This window comes from Bufo bufo, chromosome 1, assembly GCF_905171765.1.
Source record: "Bufo bufo chromosome 1, aBufBuf1.1, whole genome shotgun sequence".
NCBI lineage: Eukaryota > Metazoa > Chordata > Amphibia > Anura > Bufonidae > Bufo > Bufo bufo.
This window is the reverse complement of record NC_053389.1, coordinates 652,460,359-652,485,174: the sequence shown is the minus strand read 5'-3', so window position 1 is coordinate 652,485,174 and position 24,816 is coordinate 652,460,359. Positions and strand designations below refer to the sequence as shown.

The window sequence follows — 24,816 nt, the reverse complement described above, 5'->3', positions numbered from 1 at the left end:
GTGTGCAAAGCAGTAATCCAAGCAAAAGGTGGCTACTTTGAAGAACCTAGAATATGACATATTTTCAGTTGTTTCACACTTGTTTGTTATGTATATAATTCCACATGTGTTAATTCATAGTTTTGATGCCTTCATAGTCATGAAAATAAAGAAAACTCTTTGAATGAGAAGGTGTGTCCAAACTTTTGGTCTGTACTGTATATATATATATATATATATATATATATATATATATATATATATATATATATATATAATGCAAAAGCTTCCTCACCACTTTAATCCCCACGTAGAAAAAAATATAGAGATTGAGCAGCACAGCTGTATATCAAGTACATGCGGAGTGCCAGCGGCTGTGAAGGCGATCCCCCTTCAGATAATAAGCGAGAAGAATTCCACGGCACCTCCAAGGTGTAAAATAGTATAAAACTTTATTCACCAGACCCGCAACGTTTCGATCCGCTTCCTGGGATCTTTCTCAAGCAGTGACAAAATTGCTAGTGCAATGTGCATATTTATACAGCTTCAGAACATTATTCAATCAAAGTGCTGATTACATCAATCAAAGAAATATCACAAAATATTTATCAAAATACATCATGTATCAGTGTATAACGTGACTATACTATTTACATAAAATACAAAGATCGTGCTATAGGCATTATTGCCAAATAAAAAAGTCATAAATGCATATACCAGTCATTCACACATCTGTGGATGACTTCATAATCACTTATTAGGTGCAGGTGTACCTTAAAAACAAAACAGGATCAGGAAGGTCCTAGAGCGGGCGCTGGAAGAGGTCCACATGGATTTCGGCGTGCAGGTCAATCGACTGCGCATGTCGCAGGACCTTTTGAAACATTCCGATCACGTGATCGTGTATCCGATCACGTGATCATGACTTCTATGTTCATTATGCGGACATCTGTGTGATCCGACGTCATGCGCTCCACAGTCACGTGGAACGCACACGTCTGCGTACGCCTTCACGCCAGTAACCGGAATTGGATGTCATGCGTTCCAAAGGCTTATGGAACGCATGCATCACCATGGAAATCAGACGTCAATACACATGAGTGCCCCTGTCCGAGCATGCAACGCGACCCCAAATCACTCAGCACACAGCACAATGTATGACCACCCACCGGGCAGGTAACACTGCTCATCGGGATCAAATCTAAGCAAGAAAGGTACATGGAGATGTCATAAAGTATACTGAATGTCAGTAGCGGCTGTACCGCCTCTCACCTATCATATAGATCTGCTGCAAATCTGTATTCACAGTTGTCAGTGTCCCCGTAGAATACATCTGATATATTCATATTCATGAGCAATGCACTATTTCCAGCTAAGAGGGTATATAGTATCAATCATATTGGCTATTCCCCTAATCGCTCTAGTGTATTAAATGGAGGTTAATCGTGTCATCCACCTATCATCTCAGAATCGATCACCGATGTCACAGACTGAACCAAGTGTCCTGCAGTGGTCATAAGCGTCATAGGACTACCATCATGCCGCGCACCTGACAGGAGTCACCATGCAGCCACAAGCACCCACACACATGCAGATGACGTATGACCCAGCAGGCCAAATCATGGTTTACTGGCGAACAAGTAAATAGATATATAGAGGTAAAAATACAAAAATAAAAATAAACATAGTAATCAGCAAAAGCAAAAAAAGTAAACTGCTATTGTGGATATAGATTATTTAAGTTATTGTTTTAACGCCTTGTCAATCCCGTAGACCCACATTCCACCGCTCTCTCTTTACAACTAGGCCAAATCACCCTGTTAATCCACAGGGGGCACTAACAAAAGCAGTTTAAACAGAGAAAGCTTCCCAATTTAGGACAGCGTAAGAATGTTTGGCCAAACATTCTTACGCTGTCCTAAATTGGGAAGCTTTCCCTGTTTAAACTGCGTAAATTGTCGATACATGCAAAAAGGCAGTTTTTTCCTCCATCCCATGACACACAAAAAGTACCACATTAAACATTTTCTGACACGTGAGTCTACATATGTTGTGTATATATTATGGTGCCCATGCCAATTGTTATATGTTGGTGAGACGTCGCTGGATTTTAAATCCAGAATCAACCAACATAGATATACGATTAGAAAAAAACGCATGGACCTCCCAGTCCCCAAACACTTCACGGACTTGGGTCACCAAGAAAGGGATCTGAAGTGTATGCTAATAGATCATGTCCCCACTCCCAGGAGAGGTGGCGATAGACATTCACTATTAAAAAAATGTGAGATCCGGTGGATCTCCAAATTAAACACACTGAAACCCCAGGGACTTAATGTAGACTATAAACCATGGCTATTAGCCTGAGTAGGCTGTTTTTGGATTTTGATAAGAGTTCTTGTTGCTGGGTGCTTATGTTAGTGCCCCCTGTGGATTAACAGGGTGATTTTAACATTTATTCTTATTCTTTTGCAGTTATGTGATGAGGAATTGGCCTAGTTGTGAAGAGAGAGCGGTGGAATGTGGGTCTACGGGATTGACAAGGCGTTGAAACAATAACTTAAACAATCCATATCCGCAATAGCAGTTTACTTTTTTTGCTTTTGCTGATTACTATGTTTATTTTTACCTCTATATATCTATTTACTTGTTCGCCAGTAAACCATGATTTGGCCTGCTGGGTCATAAGTCATCTGCATGTGTGTGGGTGCTTGTGGCTGCATGGTGACTCCTGTCAGGTGCGCGGCATGATGGTAGTCCTATGACGCTTATGACCACTGCAGGACACTTGGTTCAGTCTGTGACATCGGTGATCGATTCTGAGATAATAGGTGGATGACACGATTAACCTCCATTTAATACACTAGAGCGATTATCCCCGTAATCTAGAGGATGGTACCTTCTATTGATCAGGTTGACATCCACGGATGGCGGTCTCCTGACAGTGACAGTGCTCTGACTTGTGATCGTGTGTAACCAGCACATGATACACTGGTCGGACTCCTCGCATGACTAGGGGAATAGCCAATATGATTGATACTATATACCCCCTTAGCAGGAAATGGTGCATTGCTCATGAATATGAATATGTCAGATGTATTCTACGGGGACACTGACAACTGTGAATACAGATTTGCAGCAGATCTATATGATAGGTGAGAGGCGGTACAGCCGCTACTTACATTCAGTATACTTTATGACATCTCCATGTACCTTTCTTGCTTAGATTTGATCCCGATGAGCAGTGTTACCTGCCCGGCGGGTAGTCATACATTGTGCTGTGTGCTGAGTGATTTGGGGTCGCGTTGCATGCTCGGACAGGGGCACTCATGTGTATTGACGTCTGATTTCCATGGTGATGCATGCGTTCCATAAGCCTTTGGAACGCATGACATCCAATTCCGGTTACTGGCGTGAAGGCGTACGCAGACGTGTCATGATACCCGTGATCGGATACACGATCACGTAATCTGAATGTTTCAAAAGGTCCTGCGACATGCGCAGTCGATTGACCTGCACGCCGAAATCCATGTGGACCTCTTCCAGCGCCCGCTCTAGGACCTTCCTCATCCTGTTTTGTTTTTAAGGTACACCTGCACCTAATAAGTGATTATGAAGTCATCCACAGATGTGTGAATTTACAATTATGATGACTATACACTGGTATATGCATTTATGACTTTTTTATTTGGCAATAATGCCTATAGCACGATCTTTGTATTTTATGTTAATAGTATAGTCACGTTATACACTGATACATGACGTATTTTGATGAATATTTTGTGATATTTACATCAATCAAAGAATCAGCACTTTGATTGAATAATGTTGTGAAGCTGTATAAATATGCACATTGCACTAGCAATTTTGTCACTGCTTGAGAAAGATCCCAGGAAGCGGATCGAAACGTTGCGGGTCTGGTGAATAAAGTTTGATACTATTTTACGCCTTGGAGGTGCCGTGGAATTCTTCTCGCACTTTAATCCCCAATCACTTCCAGAGTTCCCACTCCTAGCCAGGTAATGTTTGAAGGGGTTGTCCGGGTTCAGAGCTGAACCCGGGCATACCCAGAATTTCACCATTTCTCCGATGCTCTCCCTTGCCCCGTGCTGGATTGCACAGGGCAAGGGCTTTTTCCCGGCGCCTCCATAATGGCACTCACAGGTGTCCCCGCCTCCCCAGGACAGGAAACAACGTAGAAGCTCAAGTTTAAAAGGCCCCCTCCATTTACCTGCTTCAGTTGTCGTTTCCTGTCCTCGGGAGCCCAAGTCAAGTATTACACGGCCTGTCGATTTGCCCCATCAGGGACGGTCTTGGTCGGGACGGGGATTGAAGAGGGCATGGGGGCTCTGTCTCGTCCCTTTGGCATAAGCCCTTCAGTGAAGGCGGCCCCGGGCATCCGCTTCCGCGGCTACGGTAGCTGCGGGAAGCAAAGGATCGCGCTCGCATGCGCAAAACAGGCTGGAAAGAGTTCCGCTTTGCCAGGTCTCTGCGCGTCACTTCCGCCGGCAGATGACATCAGAGGCCTGGCGGATATCAGTGGAATGTCGGGAGCATGGAGCACTGCAGTCAGCGTCCTACAAGTGCATCATGTCTGCTCCCTTGGAAGCTCCTGACATGCCCCACAAACCTGTGAAACCTTCTGCCGCCCAGAACCCGGTAAACCTCCTCCTATCAGTTATGCCTCTCATGTTACCTCTATTAGGGGAAGGGGAGCACAGTGGTATTTATTTTTCCCCACTGGTGTTGGCCCTCATTTTAACTTCTTAGCTACTAATTCGGCCCAAAAATGTATCTTACTTTATAGGGCAGGGAGGCCAGCACTGTAAATACCTCTAGCGGAAACTCGGCGCGGAGAAAATGTGCAATGTACAAAAAAACCTTGCCGTCTAAGTCTAAAAAGCTCTTTGTCCCAGGTGTACAGACAAAGTAGTAACTGAAGAGTCCCCATCCTTCCTAGAATCCATAAGAAATATGATCAAGGAAGAAGTAAATGCGGTAATAGACGCAAGATTACCACCAGGCTCCCCCCAACCATCATCCTCACAGAGATCACAAATATCCGAATTCCCATGTGATCCAGACTCGGATGAGGGGGAAGAATTCTCACAGGCAGATTCCAAACCTTCTGAGGACAAATCAGGGAGGCATTTCTGTATTCCTGAAGATACAGAAAAATTATTAAAAACAATAAGAGCTACTAGGAAGATTGAGGACGTAAAGGAATCTCAATCGGTTCAGGATAAAATCTTTCAAGGATTGGGTGAAAAGGAAAGTCTTCCCAGTCCATAATAACATTAAAGTATTGATCGCTAAAGAATGGAAGGATCCAGAAAAGCGGGATACAATTCCGAATTCCTTTAAAAGAAAATAACCCTTTGCAGAATTAGACTCATCCTCATGGGATAAAGTTCCCAAGATCGACGCTCCGGTTGCCCGTAAATCAAAAAAGACTTCTTTACCATTTGAAAATATGGGCCTCTTAAAAAATCTGATGGATAAGAAATGTGAGGGTCTTCTTAAGCGGGCATGGGATACGAACGCGGCTATGCTGAGGCCTAGTATAGCGGCTACCTGTACCTCCAGGTCATTATCGGTCTGGTTATCCCAATTGGAGGAACAACTGGCAGATGGTACACCCAGAGAAGAGATTATAGCCTCTATCCCTATTTTGAAACAGGCCACACATTTTTTGTCAGATGCCTCGGCGGATCTAGTAAGGCTCTCGGCTAGGTCCCCTGTCTTATTGAATGCCACAGCTATATGGCTCAGATCTTGGTCTGGGGATGCTAGCTCGAAGAGTCGTCTATGCTCCATTTCTTGTGAAGGGGATAAGTTGTTTGGCTCAGCCTTAGAAGACATTTAGGAGAAGGCATAAGACGGGAAGAAAGGTTTTCCTTCAGACTCAATTTTTTTTCCAACAGAGACGGTCCTTTAGGAACCAAAAAAGGACGAGATCAGAGGAGGAAAGACGGCTCAGGAAGATGGCAATCCTCAAGAGGAAAGTTTTTTTTGTTCAATTATCATTCAAAAGAGCGTTTCTACAGGGAGGAACAAAAATACCAAACTTTAAAAAAGCTAAATTTAGCCAACTAAGAGAGGCCATAGGCCTAACTAACTGGGACAAAGTCCTCAAAAATAAAAATACAGCCACAAAATGGGATATCTTTAAAAGCATCCTAAAATCTCAATGTGAGAGGTAGATACCGTAAGGGAATAAAAGGTTAAGGAACAAAAAGAAACCAATGTGGATAAATAGAACTGTAAAGAAAGCAATAAATGACAAAAATAAAGCATATAAAATCACTAAAACAGGAGGGCAGCGAGGAAGCACTGAAAAACTATAAAGGAAAAAAATAGAACATATAAAAAAAAAGCAAAAAAAAAAAGCAGCCAAACTAGAGACCGAGAGATTAATTGCCAAAGAGTAAAACTAACCCTAAAATGTTCTTCAATTATATAAATGTTAAAAAGTATAAATCTGAAGGTGTTGGCCCTTTAAAGAGTAATGAGGGGGGAGTCGCAGAGAGCGACGAGGAGAAAGCAAAGCTGTTACATATTTTTTTCTCCAATGTATTCACTGAGGAAAATAAACTGTCAGATGAAATACTGAATGTAAAAATAAATTCCCCATTAAAAGTGTCCTGTCTGACCCAGGAAGAAGTACATCAGCGACTTAAAAAGATTAAAATAGACAAATCGCCAGGACCGGATGGCATACACCCCCGTATCCTAAGGGAAATAAGTAATGTCATAACCAGATCCTTATTTCTGATATTTGCGGACTCTATACTGACAGGGAATGTCCCACAGGATTGGCGCATAGCAAATGTGGTGCCAATATTCAAAAAGGGTCCAAAAACAGAGCCTGGAAACTATAGGCCGGTAAGTTTAACATCTGTTGTGGGTAAACTGTTTGAAGGTTTTCTAAGAGATGCTATCTTAGAGCATTTCAACGGAAATAAGCAAATAACGTCATATCAGCATAGCTTCATGAGGGATCGGTCCTGCCAAACTAATTTAATCAGTTTCTATGAGGAGGTAAGTTCTAGACTTGACAGCGGCGTATCAATGGATGTCGTATATCTGGACCTCTCCAAAGCATTTGACACTGTACCACATAAAAGGTTAGTATATAAAATGAGAATGCTCGGACTGGGGGAAAACGTCTGTATGTTGGTAAGTAACTGGCTGAGTGATCGAAAACAGAGGGTGGTTATTAACGGTACACACTCAGATTGGGTCACTGTCACTAGTGGGGTACCTCAGGGGTCAGTATTGGGCCCTATACTCTTCAATATATTTATTAATGATCTTGTAGAAGGCTTGCATAGTAAAATATCAATTTTTGCAGATGACACTAAACTGTGTAAAGTAATTTACACTGAAGAGGACAGTATACTGCTACAGGGCGATCTGGATAGATTGGAGTCTTGGGCAGATAAGTGGCAGATGAGGTTTAACACTGACAAATGTAAGGTTATGCACATGGCCAGGAATAATGCAAGTCACCCGTACATACTAAATGGTAAAACACTGGGTAACACTGACATGGAAAAGGACCAAGGAATTTTAGTGAACAGCAAACTAAGCTGCAAAAACCTGTGTCAGGCAGCTGCTGCCAAGGCCAATAAGATAATGGGTTGCATCAAAAGGGGCATAGATGCCCGTGATGAGAACATAGTCCTACCACTTTACAAATCACTGGTCAGACCACACATGGAGTACTGTGTACAGTTCTAGGCTACTGTGAATAAGGCAGACATAGAGCTGGAGAGGGTCCAGAGGAGGGCAACTAAAGTAATAACTGGAATGGGGCAACTTCAGTACCGTGAAAGATTATCAAAGTTAGGGATATTCACTTTAGAAAAAAAGACGACTGAGGGGAGATCTAATTACTATGTATAAATATATCAGGGGTCACAGAGATCTATCCCATCATCTATTTATCCCCAGGACTGTGACTGACGAGGGGACATCCTCTGCGTCTGGAGGAAAGAAGGTTTGTACACAAACATAGAAGAGGATTCTTTACGGTAAGAGCAGTGAGACTGAGGAACTCTCTGCTTGAGGAGGTGGTGATGGTAAGTACAATAAAGGAATTCAAGAAGGGCCTGGATGTATTTCTGGAGTGTAATATTACAGGCTATAGCTACTAGAGAGGGGTCATTTTATTCCCCTAAAGTGGGGAAAATTGGCTTCTACCTCACAGGGTTTGTTTTTTTTTGCCTTCCGCTGGATCAATTTTTAGGATGACAGGCCGAACTGGGTGGACAAATGTCTTTTTTCGGCCTTATGTACTATGTTACCCCAGAAACCACTACAAAAAGTCTTCACAATGAAACCAAATTTCAGGTAGGAGGCAGATTAAAAAGATTTGCCTCGGCCTGGGAAGACCTTTCTACCTCCCCTTGGGTAAGAAATGCCATAAGCAAAGGTTACAAGCTAGAGTTCGCTTCTCCTCACCAGCAACAAAGCTTTTGAATCGTCTAGAAAAGCAGCAGGCTCTGAAATGAGAGATATTGTTGCTGCTAAAAAAGCAAGTCATAATCCCGGTACCAAAAGACCAAGAGGGAACGGGGTTTTATTCTCCGATCTTTTTAAATCGAAAACCAAACAACACTTACAGGGTAATAATAAAATCGGAAAAGGTTGACCAAAAACATAAACTACAAAAAGTTCAAGATGGAGACAATCAGGTCAACAGTAAATCTCCTCACTCAAGACTCCTACATGGTAACTCTCGATCTATCCGATGCATAATACCATGTGCCTATTCACAAAAGCTATCAGAAATCTCATGCTGGCGATATTTCTGAAAAGAGAGAAGCATCACTTTCAGTTTCAGTCCCTTCCCTTCGGGTTGGCCTCAGCTCCCAGAATTTTTACAAAGATCATGGCCGAAGTGACAAGTTATTTTCACCTTCAGGGTATCTTAATCGTTCCTTATCTGGATGATTTTTTGATTGCAGCTCTGTCCCTCCAAATTCTCCAGTCACATCTACAGATGGTTCAAAAGAAGTTACTGGAATTGGGCTGGTTAATAAACAAAAAAATATTTCTGGGGGTCAAGTAAGACTCACACAACCTCATGTCTTTTCTCCCTCTAGAAAAACAGATTTCTCTATCTCAAAAGGTCTCTCTGTTTTACGAGTCCAGAACAGTATCATTCAGAGACATCATGACCTTTTGACGTCCATTTGACGTCCACAATTCCAGCAGTGAGGTGGGCCTAACACCATACAAGGGCACTACAGTCATTTCTCCTGAAGAACTGGCATGGAAATACTCTAGACAAGAGGATAAGATTTCCCTTAAAGGTAAAGCAGTCTCTTCTGTGGTGGAAAATAAGAAAAAAATCTTCAGTCAGGAGTAATTTGGCGATACACAAATCAAGTGGTTATCTCTACCGATGCCAGCAGTCACAGGTGGGGAGGCCACACAAAGATCAGGTAATTCAAGGTGTCTGGAGTCAAAAAATGGCAGGAGCCTCCTCAAATCTAAGAGACCTGATGGCGGTCTTCAGGAAAACATAAGTGGACTATCTCAGCACAGAAAATTTAAAAGAGGGAGAATGGTCACTAGACCCCCAATATGTTTGATCAAATAGCAAAAAAGTGGGGTACCCCGGTCTTAGACCTGTTCGCGAATCAAAAGAACAAACAAGTAGAAAAATTTGGCTGCCTCTCCTTAAAAGATCAGCCATTGTTTGTGGACGCTCTATCCGCCCCATGACCAAAGGGCCTCCTGTATGCATTTCCACCCCTCAGTTTAATACCAAGAGTGCTAATGAAGGTGATAGAAGAAAAATGGCAGATGATTCTGATATCACCTTTTTGCTGAAAAGATCCTGGTTTCCGACCTCGCAGCGGGGGAGTTCTGGATTCTCCCATCATATCCAGGCCTACTGCATCAGGGTCCAGTATCTCATCCATGTGTGTCTCAATTACAACTAACAGCTTGGAGACGGAACAAGTTATGTTAAAACAAAAGGGTTTGTCAGATCCTGTAATATCCACCCTTCTGTTAAGTAAAAAGGACACAACTTCCAAGATCTATACAAGAACTTGGAAAGCCTCTTAAAATTTGCAGTAAATAGATGGTGTCACTATCAAGATCCTGATACTCCCCTAATACTGGAATTCCTACAAGAAGGTCTAGATAAAGGGCTCGGACCTAGCACCCTTAAAATGCAAGTTTCAGCGTTAAGTAATTTTCTAGAAACAAAACTTGCAGATATATCCCTAATAAAGCTGTTCCTAAAAGGGGCAACGAGACGTTGTCCATTTGTCTGGTGCTTGATGTTCTGATAGATGCTCCCTTTGAACCTTTACAGGATATTCTGCTAAAACTTCTGACATTTAAGACCGCTTTTTTATTGGCAATCACATTGGCTAGAAGAGTTGGGGAAATCCAAGCTTTTTCCTGCAGACCACCTTATCTCACAGTCTCAGAAGACAGCATTATTCTCAGGCATACTCAGATGTTCCTGCCAAAAGTTGTTTCCAAATTCCATCCTCAGCAGGAGGATCCCTTCCTTCTGTCCAAATCTATCCTCAGAATTAGACAAAACAATATCCTAATCTGGATGTAAGAATATGCATACTAACCTACTTAGATGTCACCAAAGAATTCAGGAAGTCGGACCATCTTCTTCTGCAGTATCAGGGTCACCATAAAGGATCTGCTGCAAGCAAGAGTACCATCGCAAGATGGATAAGAAATACTATTGAATTCTGCTACATTCAGAAGGACTTGACTCCACCTAAAGGGATAAAGGCACATTCTACTAGGGCAGTTTCTGCCTCATGCGCAGAATATGCCTCTGCATCTGTGGACCAAATATGCAGGGCAGCCACTTAGGCAAACCCTAGTACCTTTTTCAGACATTACAAATTAGATGTGTTTCATAGCTATGATTTATCTTTTGGCAGAAAAGTTTTATCTGCGGTAGTCCCACCCTAAAATGTTTTTTTCTCTGTTATTCCTCCTGTGAGTGCCATTGTGGAGGTGCTGGGAAAAGGGTTAATTACTCTTACCGGTAATTGCATTTTCCAATAGCCTCCACAACGGCACTGGAGTTTCCCAACCGATTTAGTTTTTTCTGTGACATAATTATGTGTTAATGTATTATTTGAATATGTCAATACACTTTCTTTGCATTACTGACGAGTCCTACTGAAGCACGTAAGAGGGGGCCTTTTAAACTTGAGCTTCTATATTGTTTCCTGTCCTGGGGAGGCGGGGGCATACTCCTGTGAGTGCTGTTGTAGAGGCTATTAAAAAATTTACCGGTAAGAGTAATTAACTCTTTTTATTTACCATAACACACTGCTAGACGGATACAGTGTGTTCGGTGAGGTCACCAGCTCTGATGGGCCGTCTTTAGCACTGTCCTAGCAGTTTTACAGGCTAGGGCACTGCTAAAACCCACCCATCAGTGCCGGTGACGTCACTGGGCTTACTGCTGGGCGGAAGCCTCTGCCTGGCAGCCCTATGGAGAGCCCGGTACGTCACCGGAACGTGCCTCTTCCCTGCGCGATTCAGGGGGGCCAGAGGGGTGAAATTCTGGGTATGCCTGGGTTCAGCTCTGAAGCCGGACAACCCCTTTAAGTGGTTGCAATGATCAAGTGCCCGTAAACTGCGCATCACCACTGCAGCCAATCACTGTCCTCAGCATTAGACCTGCTTGTCCTCAATGCTGTGTGTAAACAAGCAGCGGCAGGAGGACCAGACCAGCGCCACAGAGCATGGTGCTGGAGGAAGGGGTGAGTAGAACATGATTTTTTTATTTTAGGTTATTCAAGGTCTTGTCCGATATACTCCCACACAGAAGGTTACTTCGCAGTGGAAAAATCCAGGGCAGATCTTCATGATTTTCATGTGAATTTGTCTGGCAGTTTTGCTTCAGATTTTTAGGCAATTTTATATTTCACTATTCTTCTTTACTTTGATTCATTTGTGGCATTATTTTTTGTTTGTTTCTTCATTTTCTCAAAGTTTAAAAACATGAAGAAGCATAAAAAAACTCACTGTGTTATATGCCCAAAAATTAGGTAGGATGACATCCTTTTTATACGAGTTGTGCAAAGTACAATGCACCATGTATTCGCAAATCACTGAGCTGTGACTGACAATTCTGAACACTCTTTCACCCCTTGAGAAATTGGTCATAAGACTGAGTTTATCAGCTGTAGTTCATGTCAAAGACACAGCAGAGGAATGTTCTTTACACAAGAATGAACTCAACTATTTGCTCTAAGACAGGGCCAAAGCAAGTCTTTAAATGGTAAAAAAAAAACAAAAAAAAACTCCATTGATAAAATGGGAAAAAAATATAAAAAACATAAGAATACATAAATGTATATTTATAAAATAAACTACTTACCTCTCCAGTCCCCCCAGTGTTTTCCAGTGGCTGGCACATGACTACTGCAGCGAATAAGTGGCCTTAACAGTCCCACGTCTACTACTGGCATCATGGTTCCCATCACTGAGCGCTGATGCCAGCCGACCTCCGGGGCCACTCAGTTGCTCCATCAGTTGGCTGCTTTCACGATGACAGTATTTAAAGATTTCTACCCAAACGCAGTGGGAAATGTTTGGTAGCGACATATTTTACTCAGAGATATTGCAATTTGCTGTGGCTTACATTTTTGCTAAGGTATTGACAGGGATTACTGCCACTGCCAAGTCTGTAGTCAGGCAACAACCAAGTGAATGAATAATAAGAATCTTTATGCCACCATATTCCGCAATGCTGTACAATTCAGAGGGTTCATGCACAGTAACAGGCAAGTGCCCAGGGGCGGCGTTCAGTGTGTAGGTGCCCAGGCTGCCCTGCCTTCTTTTCACTTTACAGGCTAAAATACAAATTAAACACTAGGACTCAGGGCCCTGCTCACAAGAGCTTACAATCTATGAGGAAATGGGGGTGATGCAAAAGGTAAAACTGATAATTTTCTAAAGTGGTCCAGCCATCTTTGTACTAAATAGAGTAGTGCAGGCGGAGCTGCATGAGTGGGGGGATTAGAGTTGGATGATGGGGTTTGGTTCTGAAGAATGAGGGGAGGGGGAGGTAAATGGGGAAGAGTCAGTTTAGGGAACATGATAAGCCTGCCTAAAAAAGATGTGTTTTTAAGGCATGTTTAAAGCTAAGGAAGTTAAAGAGAACTTAGTGAGACAAAGTTGGGTTCTAGAAGATAAGGCAAAGGAGACAACAAATATGGCTCCTCGTCCGGTTGTCACTGTGGCAAAACTGGCAACCGAAACAGGACAATTGGAACTGTACAGTACGGAAATAAAACCTAACCAAGGAGTGGACTGCGGTGTATGCCGGGCTATGATAACCAGATGTGCTGCGCCAGAATTAGGATGAGGTGTAGTGAAGAATCTGTCAGTCTGTGCACCTGAACTGAAATCTACGTCACACCCTGGCACAGACTGCAGTGTTCTTCTATGCAAGAAAAACCACCCCCTCCCTGCCCTCACACCACCCGCTTTTTGGTAAAAGTGGCGAGGCCTGCAGTAACGGCACTTGCACAAAACTTTTTGCACAAGTGCCAATGAAACAGCTGCAAAAGTGCAGTTTGTGACTTTTTCACGCTACAAAAGTGCCAGATTTTAAAGGGAGTCTGTCCCCTCCATATGGCCATATACAGTGCTTACATGGCTCTGTAGCACACCTACCTTTGTTCTTTTCTTTACACTTGCACAAGCGGGAAAAACGAAGTTTAATTCATATGCAAATGAGCAGTCGCAAGTGCCCAGGGGCGGTGTTCAGTGTGTAGGTGCCCAGGCTGCTCTGCCTTCTTTTCCCTTTACTCCTCCCCAGCCTCTGCCTTTGCCCGCCCTCCAAGTCTCTTGCCTCATCGATAGGGCAAAGGCAAAGGCAAAGGCAGAGCCATGTAAGCACTGTATATGGCCATATGGAGGGGACAGACTCCCTTTAATTCTAAATGTGGCCCCAAATGTTTGCTATGGCTGACTACTGGTTTAATAGTAGATGGCACTTTTGAGAGTGAATCTTCTATAAAGGAAGTTTGTCAATTAGAAAAAAAGGAAATGAGTCAATATAGCTATGCCAATGGGTGGAACTGTACCCTCTGCACTTTATCACTAGCACTCCTGTGTTGGCCCCAGGATTGAAATATTTAGGAACATATCAATCCAAGAGAGCAAGGACAAAGCCTAGTGTGACCATGCCACAACAGGTGCATTAGGGCCAATACGGGGAAGAAATGGCAGGAATCAATTTATGTATATGGCTAAATGCATCAAAAACCTTTTAATTACATTTTCCAACATATTCATGTTGAGATCAGTCACCCGTCACCAGATAAGGTGAGGGCTGCAGTTATTCTACAACACAGGAAACAAATGGAGTTTCTCGGGCAATGTGTAGTGATGTCTCAGCAGCGAGGCGACAGTGCGTATCCGGCTCTGCTTAGCAAGACCTTCAAACTCTTATTAATGATTCACTGCATAAACCCCATGGAGATCAGTAGTTCAAAAAAATTACCCGGCAATAATGTACTGGGAACAGTGAGGAGGGGGTAACCTACCTCCATAATGGGATTAGAAGCCAGCACCCTTTCTTCAACGTTTGCTTCACTTTCCGTCCCACTGACTGTAGCAAAGTACCTCATTGCATATTTAGCAGATACCGTCTTCCCAGCTCCAGACTCCCCACTTACAATGATGGACTGATTTCTCTCATCCCTGCGAGACACAAATCAAACTTACAAGCTTTACGGTACACAGATTTACAGGTCTAGTAATAAATCAGCCTCAGTGTACTTTCACACTAGCGGTTTTCTTTTCTGGCATAGAGTTCGGTCCTAGGGGCTCAATACCGGAAAAGAACTGATCAGTTTTATCCCCATGCATTCTGAATGGAGAGCAATCTATTCAGGATGCATCAGGATGTCTTCAGTTCAGTCACTGAACGGCGTTTTGGACGGAGGAAATACCGCAGCATGCTACGGTATTCTCTCCGTCCAAAATTCCCGATCAGTTGCCAGAATGCCGAATCCGGCAATAAATTTACATTGAAATGTATTAGTGGTAAAAATACCGGAATGCGTAGACCTTTAAAAATGTGAAAGAAAATAGAAACTGATCTGCTTGTCCATATGACAAACGGAGAGATGGATCCGTTCTTGCAAAGCATTTGTGGGACGGATCAGCATCCAAATCTGTCTACAAATGCTGTCCGTTTGCATGCAGATTGCCGGCAACCGAACTGCTTGCCCGATCACTCTGCCGCAAGTGTGAAAGTAGCCTAAGTCTATATTCATACGTCCATCGTCAATTTCTGTAGCAAATGCCACAAATGTGCAATTTGCATTGCTCCACATGAGGACCAGCCCCCAGTGTCATCAAGGGGACTGACCCTCATGTTTTCCACGCGGAATTCACAGCAAATAAGGGACATGACATTTATCTTCCACAGACTAAAAATTGCACAGATAATTTCTGATGGGGTTGTTTAAATCCCATTCACTTGTCTTGGAATTGGATGGTGATTGGACATGAAGCGGAAACCAGAATCAAATCTGACCTGCGTGAACATGGCCTCACTGTTAAAATGTTCCAGAGTTGATCTGCTCAGCTGCACATCTAGTAAGTGTTTCAGATATACCAACTACCCTTATTACTCTAGCTGCTGTCCCAAAATCAACCTTTTGGTCATCAGAAAACAGTACTGCGTTCTCAGCGCCCACAGCTCGTGATGCCAATTAAACCACAGAATTTTTTTCAAACTATATCACTTCTGTGCCAATCGGTAAAGTCAGAGATCAGAATCAGAGGATTCAGACAAAAAGTGGTGATCTAGGGTTTATCTCTTCCATTGGGAAGACGAGTGGCACTGCAGGACACTTGATCGTCGTAAGGTTGGAGGGTCATAAGCCACACAATAGAGGCTGGAAGTCGCATGTGGCCACCATGGGTATACAGTAACCATTCAGTAATGCCATTTACCACAAAGGTAACATCGCATAGTTAAAGGGAACCCGTCTCCTCCAGAAACCATCCCAAACCGCCAGCAGTACCTGAGAGTAGCCCGCAGTGTGATCTAATGATCATTTTCTTTTAGCAGTCAGATGCAGCAAAAGCTCTGAAAACTTTTTTATCTAGTTTTTTATTAATTTTTTTTCTAGTCATGCTTGAAGTCAAGGTAACCGCGCCTCCTTCCCTGCCCCTTCGCCTGTGACCGACAGCGCTTATGGACGAGAGTTCGGCTGGCTTTGCCGAACTGCCGGCTGTCAGTCACAGTGAAGGGGCAGGGAAGGAGGTGCGGTTACCTTGACTTCAAGCAAGGAGGCCGCTGCCTCCATGACTTCAAGCAGGACTAGAAAATTTAAAAAAAACTTAAAAGTTTTCAGAGCTTTTGCCGCATCTGACTGCTGAAAGAGAATGATGAGAAACACACTGTGGGCTACTCTTCGGTACTGCTGGCGGTTTGGGATGGTTTTTGGAGGGGACAGGTTCCCTTTAAGGTTGTCGGAGTTACACAGCGGGATGTCAATGTCAGGGTGTGCCTACAGACACAATACCACTTAAGTCACCATGGTTCCTTTTCAGCTAGAGAAATGTAAAAGTAAATGGTTAATAAAGAATCCTCCAGATATTTCATGTGCATCTTCAGAACCTGCTTCTCTCTAGTTTAAGACTTGACCATTTCCCTGCCTGGACTGCTCCTTTTAGAATAACCTCCTCCTTCCCCTAGTAAGAGCAGTGCAAGACAAGGTGAACACCGGCTGAATCATTAGCCGAGCTGACAGTAAGACACCAGAGATGTCTCAGAACAACCTGGAATGCAAGACAAGCCCAAGGGTGCAGTTCAAGAGACCATGTACATGTCTAAAAGCCAGACACATTCACTCTGTAGGGATCATTTGCATCAGCTTTTTATACACAACTGAAAATGGTGCACAGTAATGTGAGAAGGGGACAGATCTTTCCTGAAATGGGGACATCTAAAAGACTACTCAATTGAAAGCATAAATCATGAATATGAATGACAGAACTTGGTTTGTTTGCTAATAATAGCGATTACTCTGGATGTGATGCTTTCAGTTAACAGTTGCGTCATGGATGGAAATCTGGCTCCGTGCTAATTTCTGGAGCTGCTTCATGCATCTAGGCAACTAATCCACCTAACCGCTCGTGTATTCCCTGGTGGTACATGTGCTACTTGCAATCATCCGTCTTTCATCCACATTTTCTTTCCTAGGTTATATAGCCATGATTATACAGGCGGTCCTCAGTAATATATTATTGCACATTATCTGATCAGAATGCTGTCAGATTTCTACCAGCTATTCCAGACCATGCCAGCCCAATCCATAAATTATTTACCAAGAACCTGGCACCGTAAGGCCTGGAATTCCTCATAATTTGATGCAGGACCACCACTGGTCCAGGAAGGAGATCACTCAGTGACATCAATTCACTGCTTGAAAGCAGGGTACATAGGAGGGGAAAAAAAGCCTTCATGCGTTTAAACTATCCTTCTGCTGGAGTTCACCATATCCGGCATAGGCAGATACTGCCATTCACCGCTGGGGCCCATTGACTATAATAGGATCCGGACGATTTCCAGCATGAGTGCTGGGATTCGGCTGGACAAAGACCAGTACAAGCACCTGTTTTTGTCTGGCCGAATCACGGCACTAATGCCAGAAACAGGCCAGATCCCATTATAATCAATGGAGTCTGGCAGTACTCCGGCAGGCCGTTCCTCTACCGCAGCAGCCTGGTGGATGGTTTAAACACGTGTGAAAGTAGCCTAATCTAGCATCCTGGATTTGGTCACAAGTGTCCTAGATTGTCTTCTGCCAACATTCTCTGATGATGCACAGTAAGGCTACTTTCACACTTGCGTTTGGTGCGGATCCGTCATGGGCAGACGGATCTGTTCAGATAATACAACCGCATGCATCTGTTCAGAATGGATGCATTTGTATTATCTTTAACGTAGCCAAGATGGATCCGTCTTGAACACCATTGAAAGTCAATGGAGGACGGATCCGTTTTCTATTGTGCCAGATTGTGTCATAGAAAACGGATCCGTCCCCATTGACTTACATTGTGTGTCAGGACGGATCAGTTTGGCTCAGTTTTGTCAGACGGACACCAGAATGCTGCAGGCAGCCTCCAAAGCGGAATGGAGACGGAACTGAGTTAAACTGATGCATTCCGAGCGGATCCTTTTCCATTCAGAATGCATTAGGGCAGGGCTTGACAAATTTCCTTGGAATCTAGGAGCCAGTTAAAAAAGTTAGGAGCCAGGCGGAGCCGCGTCATAAAGCCCCTAGTAGGTGCCCCCATAGTGCCCCCCCCCCACTTCTCCATAGAGCCCCCCCAATAATGCTGTATACCATGTTACATATACTGCCGCTCCATCCCCGGACCCTATTGACTATAATGGGGACGGGGGTGGAGCTCCGGCGCAGCATGGCAGTTCGCGGTGAGAGGCCGCCGGACTAAAAAGTTGGACATGCAGGACTTTTAGTCCGGCGGCCTTTAACCATGCACTGCCGTGCTGTGCCAGAGCTCTGCCCCCATTATAGTCAATGGGGACAGAGCTGCGGTCCGGCGAAACAGCGGAAGGACGGATCCGACAGGGTGAACAGCCTGCCAGATCCATCCTGCCGCAAGTGTGAAAGTACCCTTAGTTCTATCGCTACTGAATGAGACAGAAGAAGGGATGCTTTTAACATATAGATCTCCTTGAGAAGCCAATTTGATCCTAAAGGGTTAATTCAAACTGTAATCTAAACTGTGTCCTGTCACTTCTCTCATCTCTCTGCTCCTGTCCCTAATCTTATCACTACTGCAAAAGCATCAGCGACAGTCTCAGTGTAAACTGTTCTAGAGTCTGACTGACTGTTCTTTTAACTCAAAGAATCGAATGAGTCACTAACTGTAGGATCTTTAGATTCTTTTAACCTGTGACTCATTCGATTCTTTCTTACTTAGACTCCCTCCTGTACTTGTGTCAGTGGCTGGGACTCAGAGCTGCTAGTGCTTGCCTTGCCTTGCCTCAGCTCTGATTGGTTGGTGGGCGGGGAGGGGAGGGGCTGGCAGAAGCAGCTTCCACTCTAGGATCAGATTACACTCCTCCCGAGCCCCTCCCCTCCCTGCTGCCGGCGTCTCTGCTATTGTGTGCTGTGACGGAGCTGTTTCAAACGGTGCTGCCTCCGGACAGAACGGCAGCTCCGCACCCATCGCCCGGGCACCTTTGAAAACGGGCTGACAAATACCCAAGCGCCAGGACTAAATTCCTGGTCGCCATGGCGACCTGGCGCCTGGGATCTGTCGAGCCCTGCATTAGGGCAAAACTGATCCGTTTTGGACCGCTTGTGAGAGCCCTGAACGGATCTCGCAAACGGAAAGCCAAAACACCAGTGTGAAAGTAGCCTAAAACACACTTTGACAAAGTAAAACGAAGCAAAATAAAAAATTTAAATGCATTAAAATATTAACAAAAATTGTAAATGTCATTGAAACCAACCTGGCCATTTGCTTATATGCTTCTTCTGCCACTGCAAAAATATGAGGATCCATGTCCCCCATATTCTGCCCACTGTATGCATTGATGATATCAGCTCCATAGATGGGTAATTGCTCATAAGGATTTATTGCTACAAGGACTATACCTGGGGAAGGAAAAAAACAGCACAAAACATAAGGAGCAAGTAAAAATTAAAACTTTATGGGCAAATCTGCACACGTGTAAATGACTTGATGATCAGTCATATGGGAGCTGCAGGTCAAAACGTGTAGAAATCTGAGTCTCACTTCCATCTGGGATTCGTGTCCCCACCTATCCCTTGGTTGATCTTGATGGACTTATGTCTTTTTTCAACCGTATAAGGGTACTTTCACACTTGCACTCAGAGCGGGTCCGTCTGATGTCTGCACAGACGGATCCGCTCCTATAATGCAGACGTTTGGATCCGTTCAGAACGGATCCGTCTGCATTATAGCTTAGAAAAATTTCTAAGTGTGAAAGTAGCCTGAGCGGATCCGTCCAGACTTTACATTGAAAGTCAATGGGGGACGGATCCGTTTGAAGATTGAGCCATATTGTGTCAACTTCAAACGGATCCGTCCCCATTGACTTCCATTGTAAGTCTGGACGGATCCGTTTGCCTCCGCACGGCCAGGCGGACACCCGAACGCTGCAAGCAGCGTTCAGGTGTCCGCTTGCGGAGCGGAGGCTGAACGCTGCCAGACTGATGCATTCTGAGCGGATCCGCATCCACTCAGAATGCATTGGGGCAGTATGGATGCGTTCGGGGCCCTTCAAACGGAGCTCACAAGCGGAGCCCCGAACGCTAGTGTGAAAGTAGCCTTAACTATGTAATAATGTAATGATCATAAATCGGGAAATTCTGCTCCTCAAGGAGTAAAATAAAAGCCACAAATCTTATAATAATTACATGTGGTAAAATACACTACACATCTGAAATGAGTGCAAGGAATACAGGTAGTGGAAGTACAGGGATAAGGGACTTCCTCAAGACAACAGGTCTATGCATTATATGGCCTGTAAACGTTCAGGTAATGGGTAGAGTCATAATGCATAACTACCTCAAAATGGTCCATGATGCAGATGAATCATCTTGAAATGAAGGTCTTATAAAGAAGACCCAGTTTAGACCTAAGCATGTGATCTACATCTACTGAACCGACACGTTTCTTTTACAGTCGATATAAATGGATATCCCCATAGCAGAATAGAACACATAATGGTCTGCAGGGAAGAGTCTCCCCAGGGACCATCCAATAACAGAACATAAGACATGCTCTTCGTCATGGAGGTAAACTGAGCCCGTGTGCACTCACCGCAATAGGTGTAAATGAGCTTGGAGTCTATAAAGCGCACTTTGAGGTTGTGCAGGATGGCCGGCTCATGGAGATAACTCAGGGCAGTCAGGTCATTTTCTCCCACGAGGATGTCAGGATTTCTCAACGGTGGCAGCTCCTTTGTTTTGGCATCTAGACGATATTGTAAAGCCTGCGAGACACAATTAGAAACATTTTAATAAAGCACGTTGTCAAATCAGCACTAGCTTATGTCCTATACCAGCGATGGTGAACCTTTTACAGGTTGAGTGCCCAAACTGCAAACCAAAGCCCACTTATTTATCGCCAAGTGCCAACATGGCATTTTACCCTGAATACCAATACAGTATATCATTAGCTATAATAGCCTGCCCATTCAAAGTGCTGCCTGTGCCGTTCATAGCCCACCCTGCGCTGATGAATGGCAGGAAAAGTCTAAGGCATTTTGGTGCACCATAGACTTTTTGCAGGGTGTGGGTGCCAACAGATAGAGCTCTGAGTGCCACCTCTGGCACCCGTGCCATAGGTTCACCTATACTATGGTTTAAGACTCCTTTCCATGGGGATATCTTTCTATGGTTTCTTGTATCATACAAATGTACTACATACATGATCTAAAAAAACTGTCAACTACAGTATTACCTCATACAGTATAACTGTAAAGGACTGTGATCCCCCTGCAATCTACACAAAGAACAAGTTGTGAAACCCTAATGTACTACGTACTATTCCCAGAGCTTCCCTCATCAGCGGCTACAGACTTTATAGTACAGTCATATAACAAGCAGCAATGTACTGTAACCTCAGCAGTACACGTCGTGGGAAGTGCCAAGATTACTATTGCTATTGGAAGGTGCAAACAACCCCTTGGTTCGCTGACTAGTGGCCGCAATGATTTCACCCTATTAACATCACAAGCCACAGGGCTTGCTGTCTACAGGACAGTCAACAGTGAGTATGGGTAAACTGAAGGCGCAACACGTATATGATCACTGATGGGCACTGTAGGTACACTTTTTATGGGCACAATATAACCATATGGACATTATGTGCAATATCTGGTAGTTACTACTATATGTACTGCTTTACAGGACACTGTATGGCATTTTATATTTGTATGCAATATTCCATTCATTTTTATGGACTATAGAATAATTAACAGATTAATAGATGTATACAAATAAATATATATATATATATATATATATATATATATAAGAGAAGAAAAAGTCCAGTGGGAGCACCAGCCAGCATGTGGGTGCAAGGTCCAACGTAGGGTAACGGCAATCCCCAATGGTATAGAGAACAAAGAAGTAGGACTGCACTCCAAGATAGTGATAAAATCAGCAAGTGGTTTATTCACCCATAATATGGCAATATTATGGGTGAATAAACCACTTGCTGATTTTATCACTATCTTGGAGTGCAGTCCTACTTCTTTGTTCTATATATATATATATATATATATATATATATATATATATATATATATATATATATATATATATATATATATATATAGTGGGCATTTGCTCTGGTAGGCAGGTTAGCGGACACAGTATAGAGGCAATCACAAAGTCTTTAACTTAAACAATTCAGTGTTTTATCCACACATAAGGAAAAACAAAAAGTAACGGTTTGCAGTCTTGGTGTAAAAAGTTCACAGAACAAAAGCCTTCACCTGGTCAGCATTTTTTCTACCCGCAGTCCACAGCAGGCTTTAGGGCCTGTTTACCAGCAGGTGTCTCTCAGTGAGATGTGGCTTCTTTTCACTCCCAGGAAAGTTCTCAGTTCCCAAACACACAGAGACTGACAGCGCTCCACTGTCAGTGAAGAGAAAACCACACCCAGCTGAGACTGCTGGCTGGGTTTGATATAGGCCAGTAAAGACCCGGCCTGGAAAGTGGGGAGCAGCCACCCACCCAGCACTTTGGCTACCCCCAGTAAGAGCCGGCCCGGATCGGCTTTACAGCCAAACTAACAGCAAACAGTGTCAGTCAGCACTAGCTGCCCTTGACACTCGAAACTACCGGCTCTTACCTCACCGAGGCCAGGAATCTCGGTGACACATTCCGTCAATGATGGACCCTTGCGCCTTCATACAAATATATATATATATATATATATATATATATATATATATATATATATATATATACACACACATATATACACACAATGATAAATAAAGCATGTCCTATTTTTTTTATTTTAACTTTCTTTTATTGTGTAATTTTAAGTGGTTTAATCTAAAGTCATTTACTGTATAAGGTTTTTGCTAAAGTGTGTTGAAAACCCCTTTCAAAAATCTTGTGTTTGCAGTTAAATTCTGAGAAGTCTAGGCACTAACAGGAAATCTTAATTTTTTCTAGCCGTCCTGAACTACTTCCAAAAAAGTAAACCTGTCACATTAATAATGTAGTCCTATCTGCAGACAGCATGTTACAGAGCAGGGGAGCTGAGCAGACTGATATACTGTTTACTAGGAAGAGACTGAATATAACTTAGGAGTCCAGTGGGTGGTCCTACTCAGTGACTGGTAGCCTTTACTAATACCTATAAAAGCGTGTATACAGAGAGGGCGGTCAGTCACAGATGGAACCACCCAGATGACTCCTAAGCATAGAAAACACAGAAGTGTAAATGGCTAAAAGAAATACCGAATCATTTCCCACAAAACTACCGTATATATCAACCTGCTCTGCATTATTAAGGTGACAGTGAGAGAGAGATTACCTGGATATATTCCAAGAACTGCAATGCATGTCCGATTCTGTGCAAAGTAGCACCACTAATGTATTTAGGTGAATGCACATAAATGAGTTATAGATTTAGAAACTAAACAGATGCTTTTATAAATAGGAGAGAGGACTTATCTACATCGCTAGACAGAGACCAGAGGGAACAGCCACAAGGAGCTCGAATAGGAGGACAGGCCATAAAAAGCACAACAGCTGAGAAGTATGGCTTACATACACCGAGCGTGCAGCCCATAGACAGTAATCTCGTCAGATTAATAGAGAACCTCTCAAAATATCCCTGATTTTATACTAAGATCAGTAACATCAGAAATGGAAAACTGCCCAAATGAAGACACGTCTGGAGGCACGTGAGCTGCTCCTCACAGATCGCAGCTAATGAGCAGAAAAATGCATCCAAGATGGCATCGCTGTCAACTGGGTGTTATCATACCGTGCCTTCCTCAAGCTGCAGGTGAAGAACGCCGTCTCCTGGCTTATAATCTTTCTGAATCTCGGCAGATTTCCAAACTTCTTCTGGATCTGGGATCCATACCCTTGCGTGCTGAAATATTAACAAGAAGAGATGGTTTAGGACAATACCTTGGTTATGTCAACCTGCAAATTGTCAATTAACCAGTCAATTATTCCGACACCCCACCGATCAGCAGTTTCGTGCTGCCGCCATCCCCGGAGACTATACACTGGACTAAAGGCTCCATCCACTGTGTGGTTTCCAGCACCGGAGTACTGCAGCTCGGCTCCCATTCATTCGAATAGAGTTTCGCTGCAGCGCCCCAACACGGCCACTGCACAGTGAATGAGGCCTCCTGCTTCCAGCTCTGTCCACTGTATAGTTTCTGGTGCCGGCGACTGCCCAAAAACAGCTGACTTAGGGGTGTGCCAGGGGGTCACACCCCCACCAATCTGACATTGATGACCTATCCTGAGAATAAGCCATCAATATGTAAGTCCTGGAAAACACAGCATTTTTTTTTACATCCGATTCGGTGGTACTGACACCACTGTTAGTCTTCACTTGCTGTGCTTCTAGTACACAAGAAAAAAAAAAAAGACCCATAAGGACACATCATATCACATCACAAGACAGAGATAATGGATAAAGGACACCTACAATTGTACTCCCCTTTTTAACTTCATTTATTTTTTTTTTTTACCAATGTCTGGATGAAGATTTCTGGACCATTTAGGTCCGATGTGAAGATAAGTGCATGTAGAC

At 43.5% G+C, this 24,816-nt stretch overlaps 1 protein-coding gene across 13 annotated transcripts in view; it reads right to left on the bottom strand.

Moving 5' to 3' along the window:
- MYO5A (myosin VA) overlaps positions 1-24,816 on the bottom strand; it is a 175,157-nt gene that overhangs the window by 92,820 nt on the left and 57,521 nt on the right. For all 13 annotated transcript variants that reach the window (XM_040413944.1, XM_040413948.1, XM_040413949.1 and 10 more), the window contains exons 2-5: positions 24,031-24,141; positions 20,839-21,010; positions 19,502-19,646; positions 14,544-14,700 (exon numbers count right to left, since the gene is read on the bottom strand). In XM_040413944.1, coding sequence (XP_040269878.1) covers positions 14,544-14,700; positions 19,502-19,646; positions 20,839-21,010; positions 24,031-24,141 — 585 coding nt within the window. The remainder of the gene's footprint in view (positions 1-14,543; positions 14,701-19,501; positions 19,647-20,838; positions 21,011-24,030; positions 24,142-24,816) is intronic.